Genomic DNA, 22,189 nt, shown 5'->3' on the forward strand with positions numbered 1-22,189 from the left:
CTGAAACGTGGACAGCCGTGGGGGTAAATAGTACAAGTTGGTGTGCGGGACTATTAAAGGCTGCCACAGACTCCCCGGCTGATAGCCGCCAGGCGGGGCGCAAGTGGCAACTCAGCACTCGGATTAGGCATGCTGTCGGGCAATTGCCGCTTTTGGTTTGGTCAGCTGGTGCCGATCGACAAGTTCTCGTAGCTGTTCCATCGAGCGCTCGCGTCCAAGTGGAGATCGGCACGTTTCCAACCATTCCTCCGAAGGTAACCAGCTGGTAACCAGGTCGCGTTTTTTGGGTCCTAATCTCGAGCAGTTTGCTTTCATTTCATGCTTTCGAAACAAAATCACGCAACATGCTGGTTTGCACATGAAACATCGCTAATTACAACACGCAATGGCATAACAGAACAGTCAACAACACACGCCAATCGCATGACTAGCATGCACCACGCCGAAGAAAACAGAAAACTATCGACTGAATATGAAGTTGCAACTTGCGCTGGCTTTACTAAGATATCTGTGAAACATGTGAAACAATTAGACGAACCCGCTCTGCAATAAACGTAATGTTGATCTCTCATTGTTCATACCCTGTTTTACTTCGGCGTCGGAAGGTTGGGGCGAAGGCGAACTCACCGTTGGGGGGGGGGGGGGGGGGGGCGTGTAACCCACTCAAAATAATATAAATCGACACCTGTGCCGGCAAGTTATCAATCACCATTATCAACATGGGTACGCGCCGCCGCCTCGCACCGCCAGAGAAACCCAGCACAAGGAAAACCAACATATGTACTCGTATATTACCGTAGCATAAGCGTATTGCCAATAAGACACCAACAAAGACATGCCCAGGCGGACAGCCAGCTGCCGAACGTCGATGCACAAAATCAACGTTTCTATGCCGCCCGCAAAACACTGCTGATCGTGACCGTCAGTTACATGTAACGAGACTTGCTTTTCGACATTTTGCCAGTAAAATGCGGGCCATAACACCTCATATCCCTCTGTCCGACTGCGCAAACGTCCATGCAGGTGTCGGGCATTTCACGTAAGCATGAAAGCATAATCTCCTCTCTAATGGATGACCGGAAATCCTGGTATGACGGCCAGCCAGCGCAAAGTGCCGTTTTCGGCGTTGAATGTGTAAAAAAAGTTTTCGGGATCCGTAGTGAAGGGGTGGGGATACAAACCTGTTCCAGTAAACTAGGGGTGCGGGCATATTCATAGCATTTCCAAATTCTATTAGTAACAGCCCTTCAGGCAGGAAACTCGGCACCCAACAAACTGCCGTACGTTTCTCAAAGCTCCGCAAGCACAGGGCAAAAATCCGAATCTCAGTTACCTATGCCAGCAAGATGTGCCAATGTGAGCCGTTCCCCGTTCCAGCCGAGCACACCCAGCGCTGTGCCGGGAGCTGCTGGAGCACCAGAGGCACCATAACCGACATGGAGGGCGCCGCACCGCAACCGACTGTACCCCGTCCGGGGCCGGCAGCCGCACCGCACGCGCGCTACAACGGCTGCCGATGGCTGGGGAGGATGCGGATACACGACAAGTACACACACACCCCGGCCCGAGTATACAGCCCGATCACATCCTGTAAACGGATCACAACATGGATCAGCTCACAGCCCTCCGCATGACACACGACACCAGCAGCCTGCCATCGCCATCGCCTGGTCGGCAAACAGATCCATCTAGCAACGTCTTTACCACCGCCGCAAAGGCAAACTGTTGACAGGGCGAAGCGCGCCACCATGCCGATGCGTACGACGTAACGCAAACCACCGCGACACTTGGAAGCCACGTCCGTGAGAAGCCGCCTGACCTGCCTGAATTCGCCGGATCACGGGTCTCCCGGCCCGAGCCGCGATCCCTTCCCCGGCACACCACCGTCAAATGACCGGCCGCCTCGGCAGGCCACCCTTCGGCCGCCTCAGAAGATCAGCTTGATCTGACCGGGCTCGTCGGACTCGTCGGGCGGCGGCGCTCCGGCCACCGGGCCGGAGCGGACGGCCAACGAGCGGCGGCACAGCCCCCAGAAGGAGGTCGGCCGCAGCGACTCGCGACACGCCGTGAACCTCCAGCCCATGTGACTGCTGCACTGGGTGCAGTGGGCAATCTCCCAGGCATAGCTGGACGCAGGAGACGGGGTGCGTCAGCTGGAGCCGGCGGACGGCAGCGGCGATAACATCGACCCCTACAGGGCGCCCGCATGGCCACGGTAGGGCCGAGATCGGCCGAAGCAGACACCGACAGGGGTGTGACGTCCACTTATGCGACTGCCGTGTACAGTGTACATTTTTCATGCACATATCAACAGCAGATGTTCCGGTGCATACATTGTAGCGACAAGGTCGGCACACCATGAGCGAAAACATCACAAATTTCTGACGCCAGCATTCGCCCCAGGTATCCAGCTGCAGCCGCCTCTGGCCGGCGGGAGGGGGGGGGGGGGGGGGGAGGGGCATCTATGCGAGCATTCTAACCCGGGAATAAGCCCCACTGAACTGGAGGTGCCGGTTGGATTAAAATTTTTGGAATCAAATAAATTTTAAAGTGTCACAAATCGGTACGGATGTCTTCTTACGTAATGTAGATACACATCATTTACACACGGCCATCTTTTTCCTTCAAGTACATTAGGGTGCTGAAATGTAGCGACGCCAGTAGGCATGAGGTTATTGGTTGCTGGCAGAAATATGATATTGAGATTTTTCGGACAAACTGATCGTTTGGACGCTGGGTGGACAGCTGGTCTGTCATTGACCTTTGGGTTGGACTCGAATTTATTTCAATGAATTCAATTAAATTACACTTGACTAGACAAGAACTTCCAGAAAACAGCCGCTCAATACTGAATGGAATGGCCCAGAGACTAGCTGTCTCACGAAGTGACCCGGGGAACCAGCTGTACTCTGGCAACTGACCCAGGGAACCAGCTGTACTCTGCCAACTGACCCGGGGAACCAGCTGTACTCTGCCAACTGACCCGGGGAACCAGCTGTACTCTGCCAACTGACCCGGGGAACCAGCTGTACTCTGGCAACTGACCCAGGGAACCAGCTGTACTCTGCCAACTGACCCGGGGAACCAGCTGTACTCTGTGGAGGGCCGGGTGATGCATCGTAGGCCGCTGGCCCTGTGCAATGTTAGAGTCTCGTGGAGGTCACCGTGCGGGTTGACGAAGATGCTCTGAGGACCCTCGGCCGACATGGCGAACACATCGTCCGAGCTGGCCAGCGGCTGCTCACAGTCGGCGCATGCCATCACTTTGAACTGTGGGCGAACAGGCACAGACCCCGTCACCGACCGTTCGGGGCAAACAATGTGGCGGCCGGCCGCGTACCAGACACCTTGGAAGGACACGCACCCGCCGCTCCCAAGTATACGTTGATCCGGGCCATAGAGAGTGACTGCAATGGGTGGAGCAAGCCGGGAGCGGCTTTCAGTCTTAACCAGGCGCAAGGGTGTGCTCCAGGGACGGCTTCATCGGCCGACGTCGACGGCCGTCGGGGCGGGCTCACCGTGCGCATGATGCTGATCTCGTACCGGAGCCGCCTCACCACCGAGTCCAGCCGCAGCAGCCGGGCCCTGGCACACACACGGCCAGAGATCGGTCTATAGCCGCAGCAACCGGGCCCTGGCACACACGCGGCCAGAGGTCGGTCTACAGCCGCAGCAACCGGGCCCTGGTACACACGCGGCCAGAGATCGGTCTACAGCCGCAGCAGCCGGGCCCTGGCACACACACGGCCAGAGGTCGGTCTACAGCCGCAGTAGCCGGGCCCTGGCACACACGCGGCCAGAGGTCGGTCTACAGCCGCAGCAGTCGGGCCCTGGCACACACACGGCCAGAGGTTGGTCTACAGCCGCAGCAACCGGGCCCTGGCACACACGCGGCCAGAGGTCGGTCTACAGCCGCAGCAGCCGGGCCCTGGCACACACGCGGCCAGAGGTCGGTCTACAGCCGCAGCAGTCGGGCCCTGGCACACACACGGCCAGAGGTCGGTCTACAGCCGCAGCAACCGGGCCCTGGCACACACGCGGCCAGAGATCGGTCTACGCCGCACGGGCACACGCCGCTCAAAAAAAACAAAAAGCAAAACAAAACACACATGCAGCTGTTTGCTCCAGTATTGTACGACATATTAACTGGCGCTTGGTTCCCCGTCCCCAGCCGGCCCGCACGATACGGAGCGTGGCGCTGCCTCACCTGACGTCGTCATCGAGCGGCAGACTCATGGCCACCCAGTAGGAGAGCTCGGCCGGGTCGGCCGGCACCACGCCCGGCGCGCACAGCAGGCACCGTTGCACGTCAGCACGCACGCGCGCCGCCGCCGGCGCCAGCTCGTACTGTGCATACAGCCAAGAGGGCCAGCCGACCACGGCGGCGTCGAGGTGCGCCAGGCGGCGGCGGCGGCGCCGCTCGGCCGCCGACGCCTCCACCTGCAGCAAGTGGAGGCCGCCCGGGCCGGCCGTGACGGAGCGAGCCGCCGGCGCCGCCAGCCGCTGACGCCAGACGGAGGCAGCACGGCAGCAGGCGAACGGGCCGGCCGGCAGCTCGTCCCGCAGGATGCGCACCAGGCCCACCTTGACACTGTCGGCGCGGCAAGAGCGCCCGATCACAAGGGAGAGTGGAAGGGCACAGTCGATGTCAGCCCCACGATAATCACCCAAACGGCATCGCAAGCATACAACCTACAGCAAATATATCATTGTAAATGACCATCTCGCGAAGCCAGAGCAGCGCACAGTCACCAGTGTGAACAACACCGTCGCGACTACGGATGACACATTATCGATTATGGAAAACGCGCGTCACTTTATGCCGTGGCGCACCACCGTTGTACGCGGGAAGATGATCAATTTCGTGCTGTTTGCAATGGCCGTGCCCCGCCCGGTGAGCTACTCACCCGTCCACCTGGGACCGCGTGCTCACGACCTCGAATCGCTGGCGTCCTTTGGCCTTGACGGCGAAGCCCGTGTACGCGTCCTCCGAGTCCTCCTTCACCTCGTAGATCTCGGCCGTGACACCGATCGTAGCCTCGGAGGAGCCGGCGGGCCGCACACAGCTGCTGGGGCGCACACAAACAGCGACACAGGCCGGGGTGGGACACCGGCCGCGGCCGGCTGTGGACAGCTTTCCTAGAGGCATGATGACGGGCGAGCACGTTCAAACCATACAAAAATATCTCTAAACTGCTGGCAGCTTTGAACACCAAACATTTCCTTCAAATGATCTTACAGTGATATGGCACAGAAACAGCTGATGGCTGTATCTGCAACAACATACCATGGAAAAGGTACAGCTGAGCGTGACAGATACGCCGGCAATGTCCGCCACGCCACGATGCTGGCCAGACACCCAGCATCACCTACTTGTTGTTGATGAAGCCGAATGTCTTATTGGAGGCGATGACACGGCGCACCATAGCCACAGAGGCTGGGTGGAAGATGGAAAGTGGCAGTGTCTGACCAGGCATCAGCATCACTGAAGGATTGTACAGCAGTGGCAGCTCCACACAGCTACCCTCCTCCAGCACGGTGCGGCCATATATTTCCTCACCGTGTCCCAAGTACTGCAGAGTAGATAAGCATATGTTGGTGTGGTAAAATGGTGCAATTAAAATAATACACCACAGAGACAGACATATCTTGGTGTGGTAAAATGGTACAATTAAAATAACACACCACATATTGCAATAAACACAGCTGTCATTGCCATCATGATTCCACACTGGGCTGAAATGTCTTGTCCAGACATGATTAGGGTCAATCCACTGTTCATGCTCTCTTATGAAATATGATGCAATGCAACCCACATGATACTAGCAGCTGGGTATAAAGCATGTCAGCTTACTGAATGCTGGGTGGCCAAAACAGGATCAAAGTTGGACTCTTCGCTTTCAGTGTTCATTGGTATGTCCATTGCCTCATCAAAATTGTCTTCTTCAGCCCATGCATATGCAAGAGCAGGTTGTTCATGTTCAGAGCCTTCTGAATTGGAATCTTCTGCCATTTTACTCTGCTTAAACAGGCATCAATTCAGCATCAAAGTAAAGGTGAAACAGCACCATCACGTGCCAGATTGAGCAACAATAAGCAGAATTGTAAAAAAGGTAGACAGAAATGGCTCAGCAGCAAGCTTCACTCTTTTCCTGCACTTCTGCCATATACTTTCCTCAAGTCCTGATTTGTAAACAAATGCATGGACTGTAAGCATGCACAATGCTTAAGGATGTCAAAGAGGCCATACCCTAGAAAAACTCAGATACCTGGCAATAGAGAATGGTCACACCCAAGGGCACCTGGCATCTGCCTGTCTCCTAGAACCTAGCATGTCTGGTGCCCTGTGGTACCTGCCCCAAATTTCTTAAATGATCTGTATCAACATGAACAAACATAAGGGTAGAGCCTGAGTGTAACCACACACATTTATCAAGAGTTCTTAGACATTCAGCTATTTGTTTTGATGTAGAGCTGCTTGTGTTAATTAGCAATTTTGTTAAGGGGTATAGACCCCACTACCACAAGCCGGGCAGTCTGCACTTTTGTGGGAGCTAACAATATGCATGTGTTTGTAATGTGAGGAAAACACTATCAAGCTCTACATCCTCTTGCTGGTGGCTCCAAGGAACGCAACAGATACTCCTCCCACGTGGTCATGATAGTTAAGATTTTATTACTGTCACCAGGGGTGTACTTCCACAAAATTGGTGGGGGGTGGGGGAAAGGGCTGAACAGTGATAAATGATGAAACTTACCTCCAAAAACAACCAACAAATGGGCTTCTCATATTTAGCCTTTTTCTCCAAGTAAGGGAAAGGGGACTGGACCTGAGATTGGCCAATGATTCTATTCCATACCTCCTATAAAGTTCTACAATGGCTCATGGTGCCACTTTTTATACTTTTTGAGGCTTAGAAACCATAAGACATGATACAAATGACAGCTTTATAGTACATAACTGATGAACAGGGACTGTAGAATGGTGCTTTGATTCTGAGCTCTAATCCTTAAGGTTACAAACTAAGGCAATGTAGAAGTGGCAACATTTGGAGTGCTTCAGATGTATATGGACTGAAGGGATCTTTTTACAACATGTAACTTTGCAGCTACACACATGATTTTTTAGACCAACTCTATACATATACACAATTACCCAATATATATTTAACCATCTAGAACAAATGCTCCTAATGATCTTGCATGTGTCTTGTAACACCTAATAATTGCCCTAGGTGTACACAAAACTTCTGAGGGAGTTAAGTCACCATACACTCTTCGAACCTTTATTATAATTACTAAGCCAACAACAAAATAATAATGACAAATATACAGAACAAGCAGCTGATAATTCACTTCTCAAATGAACTACAACTTAATGATTTAAAGTAAACCAAAAGGCAATTATGAAATGATATCCAGTGCCCAATCTAAAATACACTAAGACAAATTGCTTACATGATGTCAGTTAGACCTGTCACATACAAAACTACAATGTTTGCATGGCTGTCCCAATCCTGAGCACAACCCAAAACTGATTCATCTCTTCCCTGCCACAGTGCTTTTTTACCTTGTTAGATCCAATGAAAACCCATGCAAATATATTTAGGTATCATGATGACCGAGACGCACCATCGACCGTTACATACAATATAACAAAATCCGGTTGACACCTGTCTTGTATCGGTCTCGGAATCAGCCTCAGTAAATACCCTTAAAATACATGCAATCAACAACACACTGCTCTAAACGTTGCATATACGAATCCGTAGGGTAAATACACACTCACAGCGTCTTGCCTACAACGCAAATGAACAGCATAACACAGGCACGCCCACCGAATGAAAATAGAAAAGACAAGTCCAGCTGGCTGATTTTATGACCTTGGTTTTGTTGTATCAACCCTTGCTCCTATCTATCTAATTCGACAGCTAAATCAAATGCGTATTTAGTTTGACACTGAGAAAAGGATTTTTTTGTCGTGTAAAATGCCATGAAAACGAATATATTTATAGTTGAATACCTTTTGCTGTGTTTTAGTACCTTTCAATTTAGCATTCCTTAATATTCGCTGCTTCGCAATTGCCCAAGATGGCGGGGAAGCCGCTGGGAATGAGCATGTGTGGAACATTGTGACACAATGAATTCGTTGCTGTTGTCGGGCGGCGCTGCATTTAATCGAGACCTAGACAAGGTATGTGATTATATGCTATTTATGGCGGCTGGAAGTGTAGCTGGGGCTCTGGGTAAGCGCTTTAGAGGGCTTGACTCGCCCAGCAGCGTCTAAGGACGAGAAGTAGGTACATGTATGCTAACTGCAAAAATATATGCTACGCTGAGCATGCCGGACTAAGCAGTGATATCGCGGGAACGGTTTGTGCGCGTGTTCGCCGCCTATCCATGCTGTCAGAGTCCCACGTAGGGACACCACCAATTTTGGCACATAGAGAGGCTATGGTATTTGCAACCAAATGATATTGCTGTTAAAACAGTTGCTATTGCTATCACATAAACAGGCCCCCTAACATATTTTTTGCTCAACAATTACTGAAATATCTGTGCATTTTGGCTTAGCCTGATTTTGGTGGGCATAAGCATTAGGTTGAGCACACAGATGTCCAGTAGGTGTCTAGTGCAGTGGATGACTATTGAGGACTGGTTGTTGTGACATGGTGAGCAGTTTTGTTTAGCTGCTAATACTATTGATAAGTGTTGGTCAAATTATACAGATTTTCATGATGAAGGGAACAACAACTGTTCTTAAACTACCTAATGGATGCCTGGAGCCCAGGCTGCAAGAAATCCATCTGCTGGATGCCAATACCATTTCAGTGCATTATCCTTTTACTTATGGTTGCAGAATGCATGCCAATTCAAATAAGGCTAAATGCTCACCATATTTTGAAGAAATATTTTTGGTTATCATGTCCTTCAAACATAGTTGGCATCAAGTAGTTAACCATATTCCAAACTCTTGAGTCTTCTGCTTTACAATGTACATTCTCTGATATTTCGGCCTCATTGCTGCTGCTTCGCCTGGGCACATTCGGCATAGTGTGTATCTCTTGCAGTCTACCCTGGAACGTGATGAAAGTACTGGATGCATTAGATTGATAATCAATACAGATATATCCAAAAATACTTTGTACTTGTGAGATGGTTAGGGGTAGAGCAGCATGGCCTCTGATTGAACTATGTGCTCCTGTACATGTTCCTAGTTTTACATACATTATTTTTACCTAGACTATCAAGCCACATACCTCTGGGTCAGTCTACAAAAAAATAAATGCACTACACAAGAACCTGGACACCAAGACATGCAACAAGGGTGAACTATACCTCCCTTATGTGTGCCAAACTTATGCCAGGCTAAATTACTCTTAATTTTCTAAATATTTGTTTAAACAAGGTTTCCAAGGCAAATTTGCCAGAAACTATCTTTGTAACATCATAATTATGGGAAGCATTGTCTTTCCATGCACTGAAATTGATCCCAGACATATTCAGTTTAATGTGTCATTTTTTGAAGCATTGGTTAGAGGTGCTCATGTGTCTGGTCACATACAGATATCATTTTTTATGGGATTGCAAAGTGCTTGTGGCAGTAAAAAGAACAGCAAAATTTGAATTCGTATTTTTTATCTGGGTATTATGGCTGTTATAATTTATTTCATTTTACATATGGTGCCAAACCACCCACCAAAAGCCATATTGCTAGCACATTATTATAACATTACTTTAACAGAGTCCTGGATGTGATGTCAGATTGCACATGCATTAATTAACATGACACATTTTGCAGGTGCTTGAGGCATGCTCTACAAAAGCCAATGGATCATACTCAGATAGGATATGTGCTGTAATATCAGCATGGCAACAGGTGGCGGAGCTGCAGCTGCCAAGTCCGCCTCCCACAGATGACTCCTTCCTAGAACCTTTACACAGGTGGGACTAGCAGCAGGTTGTGTATGCCAGCCCAGCAGTGGTGCCAGTTGGTCTTGATTGTTTGTTTACAACCATGCAAAATATTTTATCAATCCTGCTGTCTCGCAAGCTAACTACGCCATGGGGCAATAGATACAAGAGTGGCGGCTTGGCCTGGGTCTCAGTACAATGATTTGTTTGTCAGCATATTTTTGATTGTTGGTTCTGAGTGATAAAGTGTTCCTGTGCATGTTTTGTTATCAATTATCACCATTTAGAGCTGTTGATTCATGATACACTATTGTACTGTGTTCAGAAATTGCATTGATTTCCATACTATGTCCATTATCTTTTTGGGTTATGGTCTACTTTGTACTACTCAATTTTTATGTTGTCAAGGTGGCTTCAAATTGCATTTCCCTAGCAGAGGAGGGCAAGCTGGAACACTAGTTCATGGGGAAAACATGTCCATTAAACTCAGCTTAGAGGAGCATCCACTGTCTAGTGGCATCTACATGGCTGATGAATTGCTCTTTAGCCCTCGCTCAGATGGGTGGAGGGATTGATGCGACGATCCCTTGCCCCCTGACATTTTATGAGGATGCCTCTTTGATATGTGTAATCATACCCAAATTTTCAGTAGCTGGTGGGGCATCCATTGTGCATGTTTAGACACCAAAAGAGTTGTCATAGCCTCGATGGTCTCTGAAAGCCAGCGGCGTTTCAGCAACACTGCACAGTGATCTAGCTCGCCGCGGGCGGCAGACGGCAATCGGCAATTTCGCCGACCCCCACTGTTGTATTAACAGAGCCCTGCATCACATATGTGTGCTTAACATGCATACAACCACATACCATTGCACTTAAACAAAGAACTTGCCTGTTGAGGGCTCATATCAATCTGGGGAGTGCTTCTGTACATTTGAGCATATCAAGCGGAAAGAGCCACGTTTTCAGGAAGATTTCGCGTTGACCTGGCCTAGTGGGGTTATTTTCAATCATGAGGTCTCATGGATACTAATCTACTTTTTTCGCGAGGCTCTCTGTTTCTCTGATGGCATCGACCCCGACTGCTCGGTCTGTTGGTCTGCGTTATGAATGACGGCGAATTAGGCAAGGACGAAGGGTGCTGCCCAGTGACGATCAGTCAGTTCCGGGCGGATTCATAGCTGTCGTATGCCACGTTTCGAGGATGTGGGGCTCACACTTGTATTGCACCTGCATCTAGGCCTCCTGCCGTGATAGGCCGGATAGACTGCAACGTCATCCCCATCCATCCATGCCGCGGATTACAACGCAACATGGACAGAACAGCCAGCGTGCCGCCGGCTGCCCGTCTGGGGTGTGTCCGTGTGCGTGTGTGTCCGGTTTTGCTGACCGCTGCGCCCCCGGCCAGACTGACGCTGGAGCTGCTGCTGCATGGCGAGTGGGCCGAGCTGCCGGCCGGCCGCCAGACGGAGCTGACTGATGCCCTGGGACGGGCCGAGGCGGCCCTGCAGCTGCCGACGCTGCAACCCGTCTGGCGCCAGCTGCAGACGCTGGCGGCCGGCCCCTGGGACCAGCCGGTGCTCCGCCAGCTGATCAGCAAGCAGCACGTCACCGACCAGCAGGGTGAGCCACGGCCGCTCCAGCCGGCACCTCAACTCAGCACGACTGGCATCGACAAGCTGGGCATGTCTCAAGTGATGTGGCGCGACAGGTGATCGTTTTATCTAATCAGCTGATGCGTCATTGGCAACTATGTATGATAGTTGATATGTGTTGTTGATTTAGTTTCTTTTTCAGTATTACACATAGTAACGAATGCAGCGATCGTCCGGCTTCAGTCATCCAAAAATCGGGTTGCCCCATGTGTCCTGCTGTTTTGCAGTTGACATCCAGTACGTGGTCCGTAACCAGCGGGTGTTTCCTCTTTAGCTATGGAGTTCTGCTGCTCGGAGAGCCCCGACCTGCTGACACTGCGCCTGCAGACGCTTTGTGAGTCTCGCTGCGAGGACCTGGCGCTGGCGCTGGTGCGACACTGCTACAGGTGAGGCGGCAGCGCCGCGGGGCGTGGTCTCACGCGCCGTGCTAATGCTGGTCCCTGATTGGCTAGCAGTGTCCACCTACATTGCCATTAGTCTGTGCTTTGTGAGACCTAAGTATCAGTTTCCTTCCATGACTGATTTTTAAGCAGTGTTTGATGGCTGCCAGGTAATTATCTCTAACTTCATCTCAAAGTATTACTGCGTGCTACACCATGTGTGACTGTGGCTTGAGAAATGTGCCTGTGTGTATGTGTTACTGTTATCTGAATACATGATGTGCTGCTGTGGGCACCGAACCACGTCATATTGCTCGTGACTTTAACTTACACTTGTGATCAAGCTATCGATGGCCGCTAACGCGATATCTTGCTATTCTAGGTGCCAAGAAATGGCAGATGGAAAGTTTAAGGACATGTGCTCCAGCATTCACAAACTGCTGTTCCTTGATCTCTATATTACCCTGCTGTTTAAGTGGAGAAAAAAAGATGCTATCATCAGCATGGTGAGTATAATACATGTGCGTCATTATATGTCCCATCATAATTGTCATCCATGTAAGACTCACTCTAGCAAGCTGCCCAATGGGTTAGTTGTGTGCTGTGTGATGAAATGGTCGTCATAATAACATTTGTCTCCACTGAATTATCAAATACCATTGATGAGCTGTAATACAGCCATTTCCCTAAGTGAAAAATATGCTGACATTTTTTCCTTGACACACAATCACTGTGACAACAAAGGAACCTGTCATCATCTCCGGCTCGCGTCGTAGAAACGCGTTCTTCGACACATTAATGCCGGCAGCTGATATGAGAAGAAGATGATGATTTTACCACCTGTGTTGTCCTGTAATGACTCTATGATAGCTAGCGTTTAGTGCAACCCGTCATTGATTGGGTGGGAGAGCGCTGGGAGAACCAGCTCAGTCTTCGTAGATGACTTCTCCGGATCAAAGATTAGGGGAGCAGCGCACCTGCGTACGTCGGTATCTTGGATGTCTGTTAACCTGACCTGGCCTTTCCCATCCCCTACTTGTCGGTCTGCAATGGGTTGGATACAGAAGGGAGATGACCTGATCTCTGGGTGGTTCGATAGCGGTGACGCACCGAGCGCAAGCCTGCTGTCCAGCCAAAGCGTATTCGCGACCATCGCTCCCCTAGCCAGGGTTAAGAGCCCAGGTGTGTCCCACCTGGCCTGCGAGTGGGCCGCTGGAGGCGGACGCCGCACCGCCAGTCCCGTGCCATCGGCAGCGGGTGACGAGTTTGTGATATGCCAGCTGACAGCGGCTGTCTCCTATTCGCCAGCTGTCTTCGCTGCAGGGTGCAGCGGGTGACGGGTCTGTGATATGCCAGCTGACAGCGGCTGTCTCCTGTTCGCCAGCTGTCGTCGCTGCAGGGTGCGGCGGCCGTGTCGCTGGTTCGCCGGTTTGTGGCGCGACGGGGCTGTCGCCAGCGGATGTGGCGCCACGCGGCCCGGCTGGCAGCCTTCCTCAGTCAGCTGCTGCTGGTGCACGCGCTCTTCCGGCCGGGGGACGACCACTGCGTCCTGTGAGTGGCCGCTGCCTGCCAGCGTCACCGGCGCCTCTGACGCCACCAGCGCGCACCTGTTTGGAACTGTTGTAACTGCCGTTTGTAACTGTGTGTGCGTTGGCCTATCAGGGGGGTGCTCACCGTACGAAATATCGTATCCCTCGATAGCTGAGCAAAGCACTTACGCACAATCTCCCCAGTAGTTGATGGCCTCATTTACAACGCTGTAGACCAGCATGGGAGAGTGCCTGTAGTTGGTGGCGGCAGTGGCAGAGCTCACTGCGCGGCTGCGGTGTCAAAGCGGACTGCGCTGGTCTGTGACGGCTGTACGTGTTGTTTCAGTGAACTGACGGTGGAGTGGGCACAGCTGCTCAGGCAGGGGGAGACGGCCGCCGAGCCGGCAGACGTGGAGGCCAGCGCCCGCACGCTCGTCTCGAAGGTGGACAGTGCGCGGCACATCATCGCCTTCGCCCACGGCTTAAGCCTTGTAGTAAGAATCGACGGCCTCTAATGATCTCTTTGTGCCACCCGAGCTGTGTCAGGAGGGAGCGAGGGAGTTCATTCTCCGGATTGACACAGCTGCATGAACCAGCCAGCTGGTCATCCTGTAGCAATCTGCGTCCCCGGGCTTTGGAGGTATACGCTTGCTAGGTATGACAAACATCCTGGTAAACGTGTCGCTTCCGCGGGTCTTCTGGAATGCGGCACTGTGCTTTTTTGCGTTTTTTATTGTTTGCGTCCTCTCATTGACCTTCCAGTGTGAGACGGCGCACTCGGGCTGTGATGATCCGTCGCGGTGAGGCCGTGATGATTCGTCGCGGTGGGGCCGTGATGATTCGTTGCGCTGGGGCCGTGACGATCCGTTGCGCTCTGGGGTGTTCCAGGCGCGCTGTGGATCTACGCGTGTCTCTGCTTTCCTCGCAGTTTTTCATGAGGACTCTAAGAAATGAGTTTCTGATGACGTTTTGCAAGGTTTCACGCAAAATCAACAACCTGGCAAGCAACGTGAGCCGCAGCCTGTCTTTTTAAGTCAGTGGTGTGACGCACCTGTGCCTTGTCCCCCAGCTTGGTGCCGCACTCCGTCCGCTTGCCATCGAGCTGTGTGTGCGGGCGCTGACACTGGAGACGAACCGGCTGGAGCACCTGAAGCTGGCGGACGAGGCCGGCGGCGGCGGCGGCGGCGGCTCCGAGGGCGGCCGCTGTCGGCGCGTGCTGGCCGCGGGCCTGACGCGGCTGGCCGAGCTGACCGCCGACAGCGGCCGCGTCAGCCGCGAGTGCGTGCTGTCGGCCTTCTCGCTGCAGCCGAGCGCTGACACGCTGCACCAGCTGGAGCGGCTGGCCGGCGAGACGGGGGCCGCCGGAGGCGCCGAGCACGCCGGCTGGCCCCCAGAGAGAGGCTGCGGCTCGGTGAGCTCTGGAGACGGCGGACCGACGTGTCCTGCCGAGCCTGCCGGGGATTCCGGACTGGCTGGTACGGGACATCCGACACTGGTCACCGACTCCAGGCTGATCGGACCACCGTGTCTTTCCGGGCCTACAGAGAGCTGCAGCTCGTCTGGAGCCTGGTGCCCTCCAGGCCCATCTGAGGAGTACCGAGCGGCGTCTTCAGCCTGTGGTCCCAGGCGGCCGAGCATCGCTGCATCCGTGTGTGATCCCGGACCGCCGGAGGACCGTGGGCAGGCCTGCAGTCCCGGGACATCGGAGCACCGGAGGCCAGAGCGTTCTCCCACTGCCTCCGAGGACAGGCCGCCGGATCCGGCGCTGGTGTGCGCTCCTGCGCCATCTCAGGAACAGCGGCCGGTGGAGCCGCCCGGGGACCCGGCTGTACGGGGCGCCACCGCCCTCGCGGCAGCCAGGGACGACGGCGCGCCGCAGTGTGTCGGCGACGGCGTGGAGAGCGGGCCCGGAGAGCCGGACGCCGCCTTCCTGGCCTGTGCGGACGGCCTTATCAGCCAGCTGCAGAGTGCCGCCGCCCGGCTGGAGCAGACCAACCAGGGCGGCGGCGCGCCGGTCGACCAGAGTTATGACGTGCTGGCCGACTGCGGCGCCGCACTCAGCGCGCTGGGCGTCTCTGACCAGCTGGCCGCCGACCTGCTGGTGGTGCTCAGCTCGACGCGCTGGAAGCGGCTCTCCTGGACACTAGACTGGCGTCGGCTGCACGCGCTGTGCCGGGCCTACCTGCACGACCCGGACCGGCTGATGAACATCACGCGCGACCTGCGCTACCTGGACATCGACTACAGCCGGTTTGGTGGCTGTCCGAAGAGCGAGCCGCCGGACGCGTTCCACGGCATTGAGAAGGGCTACGAGCGGTTCCTGAAGGGCTGCAGCAGAGCGGTGAGCTCGTACGTCAGCCACAATCCTGCCGCGAAGAGGGCCGCTCTAGACGTGAAGCTGAGCAGGAAGCAGCTGCCCAAGGGCAGGAACGGCCTTCCCCAGCCGCCTGCGGAGCGCAGCGTTAAGGCCGAATCCAACGGCGCCCTGCCTCCAGAGACCGACGCCAAGGAGGCGAGTCGGGCTGTGACAGGCCTGTCACCAACCAACGACTGCGCTGTGTTGTCGGTGGAGGGGAAGCGGGTGATCACCAACGGCCCCGGGGCGTGTGGCAAGACTGACCGGGCGGCCGCCTGGACCGACCGGCTGGAGGTGCTGCGCCGGCTCAAGGGTCAACAGGCGGCCGGCACCGGTCGCGCGCGCGGCAAGGCGGCGGCCGCGGCAGCCGGCCGGCCCGGCGACGGCAAGATGGCGTGTGTGAGGCGGCAGTGTTCAGAGCCGGGCCGAGAGATGGCCGCAGTGTGCCTGGCTCAGGTCGCGGCTGCCGGCAGGGGCGCGGCGGCGGCCGGCCGGCCCAAGCCAGTGGTGTCTGCGGCCAATCACTCCCAACCCGCGGCGCCGGGGTGCTGCGCTCGCCAGTACACGGCCGCGGAGGCGGCGGCGGCGGCCGGGTGGTCCCAGTCGGTGGCTGCTGGCGTTGCCGACTGGTCCCAGTCCGCAGCAGCCGAAGCGGCCGGCTGGGCTCAGGCGGTCCCAGCTGGGGCCGGCCGTCCCCAGTCGGCGGCCGCCGCCGCGCAGCCCCAAAACGCCTTGTCTCCGCTGGTGGGTTTGAGGTCGCTGACCTCTGGCTTGCAGTACCGGGCCGGCCTGGCCGGCGGCGGCTCCACCATGCAAACCAAGCTGTCGGTGGTCACCGGTGGCCCGCTCGGCCCGCACATAGCCGAACAGCGCGGTCCGGCCGCTGCCGGCGCCGGCCTGGCTGACCCGCCGCCCGCGGCCGGCATATCGGCTCTGTCGCCGGCGCCGGCCGACGTCCATAGAGCCCCGGACGTCGACGGTGAGCCCCGCTTGCCGTCCGGGTCTTTGGCAGGCGGCCGCAGAAGCCCCACGTCATACGACGAGACTTCACGGCCGCCCACGCCGAACGGCAGCAGCCAGTCAGCGCCGCCGGCTCAGCCAGGTCATCAGCCACCGGCGCCAGTTCAGCCACGTTACCAGTCGCCGGCACCGGCTCAGCCACGTCATCAGTCGCTGATGTCGGATCAGTCATTTAATCAGTCGCCGGTGGTGACTCAGCCTCGTCATCAGCCGCCGGCTCTGGCTCAGCCAAGTCATGAGTTGTCGGCACTGGCTCAGCCACGTCATCAGTCGCCGGTGTCGGATCAGGCACGCCATCAGTCGCCGGCGCTGGCTCAGCCAAGTCATCAGTTATCAGCACTGGCTCCGCCACGTCATCAGTCGCCGGTGACAGCTCAGCCACGTCATCAGTCGCCGGTGTCGGATCAGCCACGTCATCAGTCGCCGGTGCTGGCTCAGCTACGTCTTCAATCCCCGGCGTCGGCTCAGCCACGTCATCAGCTACGGCTGTCAGCTCAGCCACATTATCAGTCGCCGGCGACAGCTCGGCCACGTCATCAGTCGCCGGCGCTGGCTCAGCCGCGTCATCAGTTATCGGCACTGGCTCCGCCACGTCATCAGTCGCCGGTGACAGCTCAGCCGCGTCATCAGTCGCCGGTTTCTGATCAGCAACGTCACCAGTCGCCGGTGTCGACTCAGTCACGTCTGGCTCCGCCACGTCATCAGTCGCCGGTGACAGCTCAGCCACGTCATCAGTTGCCGGTGTCTGATCAGCAACGTCATCAGTCGCCGGTGTCGGCGCATCCACACCATCAGCAGTCCATTCTAGAGGATCGTCTGCGCTACGAGACATCCGCAGGGGATCAGCTGCGTCCTCAACAGTCACCTGCATTAGTTCATTCTCGTCATCATCCTCTAGAAACAGATAGTCTTGCTCATCATGCGCCCCCGCCGAATAATCCTCACCAATATCCGACAGCAAGCGGTTCAAATCATCAGTACATGAGCCCAGGTAGCCTTCGTCATCAGTCGCCGACGACCGGCGGCGCGCGTCAGCAGTATCCGTCCCTGGATAATCTGCGTGAGACGTCGTCGGCGGACGATCTTCTTCAGCAGCTTATGGCTGATAATCTCCAACGTCAGTATCCTGCAATGGATAACCCCCGCGACCAGTATCCGTCTTTGGATAACCCGAACCACCAAACTCCAGTAACGGATAATCGCAATCAGTATCGTCCAATGGAAAACGCTCTCCATCAGTGCACAGCGGCGGGCAATCCCCGTCATCATTATCCGGCCGGTGACAGCCTGCATCATCAAGCGCTGACAACGGGCTATCGCCATCAATACCCAGACGCGGCAGGCCCAGGTCACCGCCAGCCGACGGTGGACGGTCTTAATGAAGCGCCGCGCCAGTCGTCGCCGGCTCTGGCCAGCTCGCGTCCGCCGGCGCCGGTAGGGGTCGCTCAGGAGTACCGGCAGCCGACGGTAATGCACGGCCGTCCATATCAGTCGCCCGGCACCGTGCGAGCCCACCAGGAGTCGTCACAGCCGCCGGCCGGACCGCACGTCCAGCCGCAGATGGCGCTCGGTGATTACCAGCGATCGCCGATGAATTTTGGTGCTCACCAACAGTCGCTAATGAATCTTGGTGCCTATCAACAGGCGTCAGGGAATCTTGGCGCTCACCAACAGTCGCCAGTGAATCTTGGTGCGCATCAACAGTCACCGATAAGTCGCACCGTCCAGCAGTCGCCATTGAATCTTGATGCTATTCAACAGGCTCCAGTGAATCTTGTTGCTCACCAACAGGCATCAGCAAATCCTGGCGCTTACCAGCAGCAACCGATGAATCTGGGTGTTCATCAGCAGTCACCAGTGAATCTTCGCATTCATCAGAGGCCACCAGTGAGCCTTGATGCCCACCAGCTGTCACCGATGAATCTTGGTGCTCACAAGCGGCCGATAATGAATCTTGGTGCTAACCAGCAATCACAGATGAGTATTAGTGCTCACCAGCCACCGGCGGTGAACCACGGATTGATGACCACAGTGCACCAACAGTCGCCATTCATCGTCTCCGGACCTCACCAGCGGTCAGCCGCCAGCGCAGCGTCGTACACAGCGGGCAGCGACCTGTCAACGCGCTGCGTCGGCCATTACCAGTCCCCGATGACGGCCAGCCTTCGGCGCCAGCTGCCGGCCGTGGCCGGAGCCCGTCAGCTGGCGCCGGCGGAGGCTCACCACCAGACAGCCACGTCGGCGGGCGCGCCCGGCCAGTCTCCCGGCGCGGCCTGTGCCAGCCGGCCGCTGGCGGTCTCGGCGATTGCACACCAGCCGCAGGTGCCGGTGTCGGCGGTGCCGACCGCAGGCGCGAGCCAGCCGCCGGCTGTCGGACCCGATATGTCCATGGAGACGGCGTGCGGCCCGCCGCCGGCCGGCCGGCGCCGCCGCTCCCGCCCCGCTGCTGACGGCTCTGGGGCGCGAGCGAAGAGGGCGCGCGCTGCGCAGGCTCCGGGGGCCATCAGCGTGCAGGAAGTGCTGCAGTCCATGCACGGACCGGGCGCGGCCGGCCAGCCAGAGACGATCACCCTTTACCGTTCCCAGGAGCCGGCAGGGCCGGCGCCGGGCCCCTCGGCAGCAGCGCACACCGCCGCCGCCGCCGCCGCCGCCCGCAGCCACACACCAGTGAGTGAAAGAGTGCAGCAGAGCAATCTTCTGAACGATTTCGCAGAGCGACCACAGCAAGGGCGTTTAGCGTTGGGGATATTCCCGTGTACTGCGACGAATTCAGCTGAGGATCCCAGTGACAAATTGGAAAAATGCCCATATTTTTGTCATTGATTGGATGTTAGCACCTGTGCAAGTTTTGAACGCCGTACCGACGGCATTGCCCTGAACATGTAATGCCATGTGGAGCGTATGGTCGTTCAATGATATCCGCATTTTTGACGTTCTCCGACATTGATTGAAAAGGGATTTAAACGCCACGTATGACAGATGTCCTGCGTGCTCCTGCGTCATAACCGTGGTGATGACTGATGGCTGGTGGTCGCTTTCCAGTGCGCCAGCGGTCGGCAGGCAAAGTACACGCCGCCGGACGAGCCGCCGCTGGCCGAGCAGCTGCGCGAGTTCGAGAGCGTGCTGGAGGCGGTTTGGACGGGCCAGGAGCGCGCCGAGCCAGAGCTAGAGGACGAGCGCACGCGCGGCCGCATCGTGGCCATCCTGCGCCAGTATCGGCGTGACCTGGCCGCCGCCCAGCCGGGCCTGGCGCCGGGCTGCGCGCTTCCGGCCGGCCCGCACGCCGTGTCTCTGGCGGTCGACGGCGGCCGCAGTCGGGCACCGGTGCCGGCCCTGGCCGCCACGACCGCCTGGGGCGGGCCGGCTGGCGGCGGCAGCCTGCGCCGCTCGCCACCGACCAGGCCACTGAACTCAGCGGCGCTGCTACAACCAGGCTCGGCCCGCTCGGCCACCGACCGGCCGGCCTTCGGCGGCGGTGGCGGCGGCGGTGGCGGCAGCGGCGGTGGCGGCGGCAGCGGCGGTGGCGGCGGCAGCGGCGGCGGCGACGGCGGCGGCGGCGGCGGCGGCGGCGGCAGCGGCAGCGGCAGCGGCAGCGGCAGCGGCAGCGGCAGCGGCAGCGGCAGCGGCGGCGGCGGTGACGGTGGTGGGGGCGGAGGGAGCGGCGCGGAGGTGCTGCAGACTGCAGGCACGGCTTTCCACTGTCAGCTGGCCGGCCACGGGGCGCACACGCCGCACAGCCACAACGGTGAGGCGCGATAGGCACCGACCTGGTCCATTTTGATTTAGGCGTTAAGACGTTGCAACTGCTTGGTTATTTTAGCGCTCATGAGCCTGATTTGTCAGGGCTTAATTTGCGGTCGATCTGCAGCGTATTTGCTGGGCGAATGGTGCAGTTCATGCAGTTCGGTCTCTTTTAGTTTATGGCATTTGGAGACGCTAAGTTTCGAGTTCATGTGCGAAAAACTAGTTCTGCTCTTGCGATCTTTCTGTGTCGGCCATCCAGCGACAGGGCCCCGGAGCCTGCGTGCTTTGGCGCCGCCATACGCCCTGACCGCGTTGTTCGCTCGTTGCAGACGGCGCCGGCGCGCTGCTTCGGACGACGCCAGCACTGCTGGACCAGCCGTGGCGGTCGGCGGACGGCGAGGCCGGCCCTACCGTGGCGGCGTGGACGGAGCTGGAGCCGGAAGCAGCTCGGCGGTGGCGACGGCTGCCGGCCGGACCGCGCGGCGCCGGTGACGCCGCGGGTCCGCTCACCGCGCTGCCGCCGGCGCTGCCGCGCGGCCCACTGAAGCGGCGCCGCTCGGCCCGGCCAGAGCGGCTACCGCTGCCGCTTGGCTGCAGCGGGGCTGCCAGATCGAGCAAGACGACTGCGCCCTGCCTGCGGCTCTCGGCCGTCAGCTGGGGCCGGCGTTGCACCGCCGTCAGGAGGACATGCCGCCGCGCACGGACTCTGCCGCGGCGCGGCGCGGCAGCCGCCACCGGCACCGCCGACCGGCACTGCCTACAACGGCTGGACGCCGACGCGGCGCCGGCAGCGGTGGCGGACTTAAGTCAGCGGCTGTGTCGTGTGCAGGAGCGGTCCGACTCGGGGGCCAGCTGCGCCGGTGGCAATGCGAGACGTCAGGTGGGCGGCGGAGGGGCGGCTCTGGGCGTCACTCTGCCGCCGCGGCCGGTGTCGGCAGGTAGTGCCGCCGGCGCGGAGGCGGATCCGCATGTTGGTGGCGGCCTCACCGGCAGGGACGGCCAGCCTTCGGTGCCGGCGTCGGGGGGAGCTGACCACAGTGCAATGTGTATGGCCGGCGGCGGGGGCTCTACCTCGGAAGCCGCGGCCACGCCGCCGGCGCCGGGACGGGCTGCCGTGAGCGCGGCGGACGCGGCTGGACACGGCCACGTCCCAGAGCCGGGCCGACTGTGCGGCGGTCAGAGTGGCGGCCAGCCGCCCTGATCTCATACACAAGCGGTGTCTGGTAAAATGCAGGCGTTCTCTGGGGCTAGTTTGGCGTTGGACCGCCCACAGGGTGCGCTGGAGTGTCCGGCGGAGAGCCGTACCTTGTGCCAGCCGGTGAAGCTGTTGCGACTTGCATTATGCCGTTGGTTGAGCTATAGATAATGCTTGTAGGTCGTCCTGACCCTAAACAGTACACGGTTGTGGCCAGTGTGACCGTTGGTGGCAGTTTTGCGGTCGTGGCCAGCGTGACCGTTGGTGGCAGTTTTGCGGTCGTGGCCAGTGTGACCGTTGGTGGCAGTTTTGCGGTCGTGGCCAGTGTGACCGTTGGTGGCAATGTTGTGGTCGTGACGGAAAGGCGTGCAGGTGTCGTGTGTTGTGCGAGCGCGACG

At 57.2% G+C, this 22,189-nt stretch overlaps 2 protein-coding genes across 2 annotated transcripts; one reads left to right on the forward strand and one right to left on the reverse strand.

Annotated features, from left to right (window-relative positions):
- Positions 1-769: 769 nt before the first annotated feature.
- Positions 770-4,371, reverse strand: LOC119112359 (protein cereblon). The gene is made up of 4 exons (XM_037236516.1): positions 4,208-4,371; positions 3,519-3,585; positions 3,077-3,270; positions 770-2,126 (listed from the first exon to the last, which is right to left on the reverse strand). Exons 1-4 carry the CDS (start codon positions 4,234-4,236, stop codon positions 1,928-1,930), a joined length of 489 nt encoding a protein of 162 aa, XP_037092411.1. The 5' UTR covers positions 4,237-4,371; the 3' UTR covers positions 770-1,927.
- Positions 4,372-8,094: 3,723 nt separating this feature from the next.
- Positions 8,095-20,261, forward strand: LOC119112690 (uncharacterized). The gene is made up of 12 exons (XM_037236944.1): positions 8,095-8,194; positions 9,803-9,945; positions 11,321-11,535; positions 11,842-11,953; positions 12,330-12,453; positions 13,332-13,498; positions 13,823-13,970; positions 14,546-14,654; positions 15,333-15,456; positions 15,589-15,988; positions 19,895-20,072; positions 20,254-20,261. Exons 1-12 carry the CDS (start codon positions 8,141-8,143, stop codon positions 20,259-20,261), a joined length of 1,782 nt encoding a protein of 593 aa, XP_037092839.1. The 5' UTR covers positions 8,095-8,140.
- Positions 20,262-22,189: the final 1,928 nt, after the last annotated feature.

The sequence above is a fragment of the Pollicipes pollicipes genome, unplaced genomic scaffold, assembly GCF_011947565.3.
Source record: "Pollicipes pollicipes isolate AB1234 unplaced genomic scaffold, Ppol_2.1 Scaffold_7261;HRSCAF=8764_pilon_pilon_pilon, whole genome shotgun sequence".
In the NCBI taxonomy this organism is placed as follows: domain Eukaryota; kingdom Metazoa; phylum Arthropoda; class Thecostraca; order Pollicipedomorpha; family Pollicipedidae; genus Pollicipes; species Pollicipes pollicipes.